The sequence below is a fragment of the Silene latifolia genome, chromosome 4 (assembly GCF_048544455.1).
Source record: "Silene latifolia isolate original U9 population chromosome 4, ASM4854445v1, whole genome shotgun sequence".
Taxonomy (NCBI): domain Eukaryota; kingdom Viridiplantae; phylum Streptophyta; class Magnoliopsida; order Caryophyllales; family Caryophyllaceae; genus Silene; species Silene latifolia.
Window position 1 is genome coordinate 38,217,517 of NC_133529.1, and position 6,781 is coordinate 38,224,297.

A 6,781-nucleotide genomic window follows, 5' to 3' on the forward strand; every position below is an offset into this window, starting at 1 on the left:
CGGATTTTCTTTTTCTTCTTTTCTTTTTTTTGAAGGTGTGGTCCAAATTCAATTGTATGTAGGGTAGTGTTTTTTGCGGTCCAAAGTCATTTTTCTTATTTCTTGTGCAAAATGAAAGGAGAAAAAAATGAGTGAATAGGAGGGATTTTTTTTTAATTATTATTTTAAATGTAAATATAAATATTTTAAAAAATTCTTGATTTATCTTTGAACCAACGGCTCACCCATTCAGATCGGATCGATCCTAAATTAAAAGATCATTTTGGTTCAAGTTGAACGAGTCACGGGTCGAGATTTTCAGGTCTTAAACCTAAAGACAGGTCGGGCAGGTCACCGGGATAGAATTTGAAAGCTTTACTCCTTAACAATATTGTATACAGCTATTATATCATTTTCAAGTTGGTTCATCATTAGCCAAATTGTCCAACTCAATTGCCACGCGCCCACGCCCATATTTAGATTTTCAATCAACTTTAGCAACAGCAATTCCATACACCTTTTACAAAGGCTCACCATAGCATTCCACTTCTAAGGGCACAACCAATCAACACCAAAAGATGCAACAATTAAGTGACTAGCGAACAAATATTATTGTTCTGTTGAAGCAACTAACAGCTTCCCTGTATACCGCTAGAGACCTGTAGACTAAAGAAGACGAAGATGAGCTACATTTTGCCGTTCTGGTACAAATTACAGAATCCTCCAGGTTATTTACCACTAGAAAAGAGCATCTAGGCACCAAGTAGGTGAAATGCTCTAACTAATTACATTTCACTTATGAACAGAATAATGAGTGCAATACAAATTTATGAGGCTACAAACACAGGTGACAGATCTCGCGTCAATATGCTTTTGTACATGAAAAATGCGAGGCTAGATGCTGGGGAAGCTAATTGGTTCTTCCGCCTATGATTTAAAGAAAATGAAGATCTAAATTCTGAAGTTAGGTCTCTTGAGTTGCATCAGCATCAGGTTTTGCAACAGGCACACCTCCGTTCATTCTAGCACGAGCCTCTGCAAACATTCTCTGTTGCTCAGCTGCAGCTTCTTCCTCTGTCATCTCGGCCCCACTGTTGCTCCACTTCCCAGTACGTATTCCATCTTGCTGGAAGAGTTGCAAAATATACTAATCAAAGAGTGAGATAGGGGAAGGGTACTTCAGTACTTCACCATGCTACTGTTAGTGCACTGTTATCATGCCATATGGGATTGTGGGGTATATATATATATATATATATATATATATATATATATATATATATAGGTCAATCAGGGTACAGGCCTACTTCGAGTTGCTCTTTCAGGTTTGGGTTGGTCAATTCAAGGCGGGCCAATTTTGTAAGTTCCAATACAATACAGTACATGGTAAAGCAATTGTCCCGTCAAAAATCCGAATAGCTCACTTAGATAAAGCATAATTACCATTGTCTCTATTTTATGTTGTTCATAAGCAGCATACACCTCCTCAGTGTACTCTCCAAACCCAAGAACCTGCATATATTACAAAAAGAGGCGATTTGGTCAAACAATGAATCAAATAGGCATACAACGAAATGATAGTGCCTACCACAATCACTGTTAATGCCAGCAGAACGAGTTTTGGCTGAAAATATTTTGCAAGGCCATTTAAAGGCAGTAGAATCAGAGTACGTGGCTAGTAAAAATATAGTAGTTTGCAAGCTTTGATGATACCAGAAAGAGCGGAGAGATTTGCCAGTACTTACTGACAAAGTTTGGAGCCCATTTCTTGTGCATACAAGGATAGCAAGTAACACATAAACCTAAAGGAGAAGATGGTGCTACTTTTAACCTTCTAACAACGAGGGAGCAGGCAGCAGACAATGCCACATCAACAGAAGTAAAAAAAGCTTTGATCGTGTGAATTATGCTTTGATCATGGTCACATGGCATCAAATCATCACTCACAAATGTGGCCAATGATGCATGCACTACGTTTCTATGACTTATTTCAAAGAATGTCCAAATGTGTAGACTGTAGAGGCATACACTATATTTCTAAGACTTGTGGCAGAGTATCTATGGTAAATCCTACAATACACTACTTGGGAGTTTGAGAAAATATAATATAAGCCTCTTTTACATTACGTGTTTCAGGTTGAGTAGTAAACAATTTAAGCAAGAAAAGCAGCAGGTCGTCAGATCTCTAAGCCAACTCTAAAACCACTAGGCATTTTAGCCTACTATTTATTCGTCTGGTAATCCCATCATCTTTCCCCAACCCCAACCAAAATCAATGAATACTTTATGTTCAGTAATCTCCAATTCTCTCTCGCTTTTCATCACCCTAATGTCCTGCACAGGACATCAGGACCAGTACCTTGCCAACAGCCAATATGACAGTCACTGCTTAGTTACAAGACCAAGGGGCTGTAACAATATACTCCCTCTAATTCTTAGGAACTACCCCACTTTTCACTTTTGGCCTATTCTTAAATTTTTTCCATTTCTATTTTGGGTATGTTTTGGTTGGTAAAATCACCCTACTTTGTTGGTGAGACCCACCACTCATCCCACAAGCTTAATTCTTGTGTCAAGGGCAAATGGACCATTACCAAAATAATTGGAGGGAGTACTCAGTTTATGCATAATTCATACTCTCATAAGAGAACGGAGGGAATAAGATTCGTTCATGCTATCCACTCAGAATTATCCGATAAAATGGCAACTATTGTACCAGCTCTCAAAAAAATCCCACAATGTGCAAAGGACGCAGCATTCTCTTAACATATTGAAGCTGCTCCGAGAATAAGAATCACTGCAGTAACTCGTGATTCGTGAAGACAGTTCTCTCACCATAACAGCCAGCTCTTCCCTTGGCAAGATGGGAAGGGCTGTAGAGAAGATGGAGCAGAGACATGCACCTCAGTTCACATGGCTTACCTGCTTAACAGAGCCACCTGAAACATCCAACACCATCTCCATAATTGGAAATTTAGAATGGCAAAAACACAAACAGATCCATCTTCAAGCAGGGTCAAACACTTGGGCTTTCAGGAGACAAAATAAGTGGTTGCTCACAACTTCCAATCGAAAAGAAAGTTCGAAGAAGAAATATGAAATTCAAAGAAACCAAAAAGAAGGCAGAGGAATAGATATAATCAAATTTTGGTTGGTCCACATATTTATCCCCACCCCCCAAACAACCAAAAACAAAGAGGAAGATGAGAAGAGAATAATCAAGAGATATGTGAGCAGCTCTCACCCAAAAGGGCATTCTAATGACAGGATCTGCAGATCTTAGGAACAAGTTCAGGACTGAAGTCACAATCCAGCTACAAAAGAATGATTGAATCAATACCACCGAGCAACCAAGTTCCTGAGCAAATAAAATAAAATTTTCTGGCAACAACCAGCGAGCTAAAGGAAAGAGACAAAGGCATTTTGACATTTTGGCATCATAAAACAGTTGAGTTTGACCTCATATAGTAGGAATTTGTGTTGTAACTTGAAAAGCATGAGCTTGAAATCTGCTACCGGAATTATGAGATCTCCTTACATGTTTGTCCACCAGGGATTCTATTCTATTGCTACAGAGTCTGTTAAAATTCTAACTATTGAAGATCATAACAGGTAATAACCCCATACGGATTAATTTCCTTAAACTCCCAAGCCCACAACAAACTTTACATGCTATACACTGGCAAAAAAGAACCACGCCAACAACAGACATTCAACCATCCGAAAATGCATTACAATGAAAGAATATTAAATAATAAGCACAGTCATAACCCATAAGCACCATCATATATACAGGCAATTCAGAAACTACAATTATTTTGGATGAAGTATATACCTGCAAGGCTTTGAGTACATGCTCGGGTGCAATTGTCCGTTTTTCTTCTCTGTTACAGACTTCATTTGATTCGGAAGAAACGAGATTAATGAACTCTGAAAGAATGGCCATGTGTCAGGAGGTTCAACACTGAATCATTCATATACACATGAAGTATGCAATACCAAATGGTTGTATAAGGACATGACAGTACAGTTAAAACAAATGGCTCCAACTTCAAGCAAAAACATTCCTATTTCAAACAAATTCTATAAACTTGTCATTTATGATACTCCGTACAATATTAATCACAAAAGCTCCATAATATTTAATTCCCAATAAAACTACATTATTATGAGCAAAAACAGAGCACTAACTAACTTCAAAATTGCAAATAGCCTCCACAATATTTTACATGAAGACAGCCGAAAATAACTGAATCACAGAGGCTAACATAAAACATCCATCGCAGCCAAAAAGGTGATCACTCACCTACGCAACACTCGATTAATAAATCTTGGGCATCTCTTGCCACTCGAACTTCTCCGGGCAACATCTCCTTTATTATTTTAGTCATAGTAGCTGGAAACAAGGCATAAGACACATCAGTGATTCAATGTAAACAAAAGCACGCGACATAATCTAGATCTATTCAAGTGTGACGCTGGCAAAAGAATCTCAAATTTACCCAATTCAATACTTATTTTAGTTGTATATATCTAAGTCTTACAGTTGTGGGCTGAAAGGTGGCCTACAGAATTCATGTATTCTATTTTCCTTTAAAATGTTGAAATTAAAGATTGTTTACCTTTTGGAAGAGAGGCGTCCTCTTTTGCCTTACCAACTATGTCCATTGGCTCCATTTTGTAACCTACAGGTTCCACAAACAGTTCAACAAAGACCAAACTACAGGAAAGGCGGAAAGAGCGAGCTCATAGATTCATCAACAATTAACGCTTTTAACTAACATCGTACCAATCTTATCACAGCTTACCAAAAACCCTCTGGAAAACCTAACCTGACTAAGTCAGCGCTCCTTGTCTACGAATTTAGCAAAGTCAAGCACAACTGCCATTCTCTTTGCTTTTGGTATTGTTCAATTTAAAACTTGCTGAAAGTGAGCAATGCAAGGGCATTGACTATGCAAAATTCAAGATGCCATCTTCAAAATATATTATCAAAATAAATGGTGCTCAACTAACCAAAAGATATGTCGTACTCACAAACTCATTGTAAATGTATATTCTTGAAACCAATCTCGCACTCTATCAAGCTAACTAAAAAGTCTCTAGTGCCCACAGACGTTCCGATTTCAAACTCATAAGTGTAAAGATTGGAGGCGATGCTATTTCAGCTCAACACCTTAGGACAATTACAATAAAAAAAAGGGATTATCTACGGTTTACCCTTGATTACCGACTTTCTTAGCTGAACACCCTACGACAATCAAAAATAAAAATAAAATACAGTAATTATGATCTCGACATTAAGCTCAAATAATCATATCATACAGAGTTGCATCACTGAAAACACAACCAAGAAACATGATATACAGTACAGAATCATAAACTTCACATTAATATAAACAGGACATGATACCAAACAGTAATAATCATTTGCAATAACGCACGAAATCAGTAACTAAGAAAAACGCAAAATAAAAACCTAAAAGAATGAAATAAATACAAGATTACAGGAAAATAAATACAAAATTAAAGAAAAGTGTGAGGAGAGAGACATTTACCGGAGAGAGAAAAAGGCGGAAGACGGTAGCGATTTGGGGATTTTCGGAAATTCTAGGGTTTGTGAGGACGGAGACGACTTCGTGCGTTGAATGTCGTGAAGCTTCTACAACACTTCTTAAGTGTACCGTCTACGTACTACATTCGCCTTTTGCTTCTTTCTTTCTTTTCGATTTTTAAAGGAGACAAAAAAATAGAAAATGTTTTTTTTTTTTTTTTTTTTTTTTTTTTTTTTTTTTTTTTTTTTTGATGACGAAGGAACACGCATCCGGTGGTCCGGTATCTTTGGTGTATAACTATTAACTAGTATAGAACATGTGTTACAACACGGTAATTTTATAGGGGGTGTTTCTATAGAGGTGCTCGAATTAATATTTTTTTTGTTTGGTAAAATATGAGATGTATATTATATATCATAAAGAATAATAATTACAAACATATTGGACTCAAGGTTATATGTTCAAAATTCACTAGGAGCAAACCTTACATATCAGTTTCTAGACTCAAAAGCCAATTCTTCTCAGCACTGGACATGTGATCATCACGTTTATATTTGATTCTATGCTTCACATTATCCTTAATCAGTTGCACAACCCTTTTTGGATTAGTAAGCATTGCATTCAGCCTCGCATTATTTCTCTGTGTCCATATATGGTAATAACTAGCAGCCAACACAAGAGCATATACATTCTTCTGCACTTTTGATCTGCGAACTCACACCCCATCTTTGATGGGATTTGCAATCTACACCGATCGGTGATCGCCTCATAATAAGCTTGCTATACCCACACTCAAAGAACAGATGTTCCGAGTTTCAGTGCGACTTCACATACACAACAACTATCGTAGCTGCAGGACCAATCGAAACGACTTCTCCCTCGTGTTTATCCCATTATTCCTTATAAGCCATGAGATCAAAGAATGTTTAGGGATGTTCCAACTGCACCACACAGTCTCATACCAGACAGGTTTGATTTGGTGAGGTCTCAGCCAGGCATATCCCCTACTAACAGTATATCCCCTAGTATCAGGCATCCATTTTCCATCAGAGTAAGCAGTTTTCATGATTTCCTTCACTTTACAAATATTCTTCCAAGTCCAAGTAACATCTGCAGCTGGTTTACAAATATTCTTCCAAGTCCAAGTGCTCGAATTAATATTATTTGTATAAATTGAATATAATTTAAATAGATTGACAACAATTATGTGACAATATATTATTGAGTACAATATTTTAAAAGGGAAT

General features: G+C 37.2%; 1 protein-coding gene across 2 annotated transcripts; it reads right to left on the reverse strand.

Moving 5' to 3' along the window:
* Positions 1–558: 558 nt before the first annotated feature.
* Positions 559–5,697, reverse strand: LOC141653436 (protein Dr1 homolog). 2 transcript variants are annotated; one of them, XM_074461201.1, is made up of 6 exons: positions 5,538–5,697; positions 4,602–4,664; positions 4,286–4,375; positions 3,815–3,909; positions 1,423–1,491; positions 559–1,105 (listed from the first exon to the last, which is right to left on the reverse strand). In XM_074461201.1, exons 2-6 carry the CDS (start codon positions 4,654–4,656, stop codon positions 944–946), a joined length of 471 nt encoding a protein of 156 aa, XP_074317302.1. In that variant the 5' UTR covers positions 4,657–4,664; positions 5,538–5,697; the 3' UTR covers positions 559–943. The 2 variants fall into 2 exon arrangements, with proteins under 2 accessions (XP_074317302.1, XP_074317301.1); XM_074461200.1 differs by having other exon boundaries at positions 559–1,126.
* Positions 5,698–6,781: the final 1,084 nt, after the last annotated feature.

Excerpts from the sequence above, each read along its gene's own strand:
- LOC141653436 (XM_074461200.1), bottom strand. The coding sequence starts at position 4,656 with ATGGAGCCAATGGACATAGTTGGTAAGGCAAAAGAGGACGCCTCTCTT. Across the intron at positions 1,492-3,814 it reads ATGTACTCAAAGCCTTGCAG|GTTCTTGGGTTTGGAGAGTA; the intron begins GTATATACTTCA and ends TAATATATGCAG. Across the intron at positions 1,127-1,422 it reads AACATAAAATAGAGACAATG|TATATTTTGCAACTCTTCCA; the intron begins GTAATTATGCTT and ends CTCTTTGATTAG.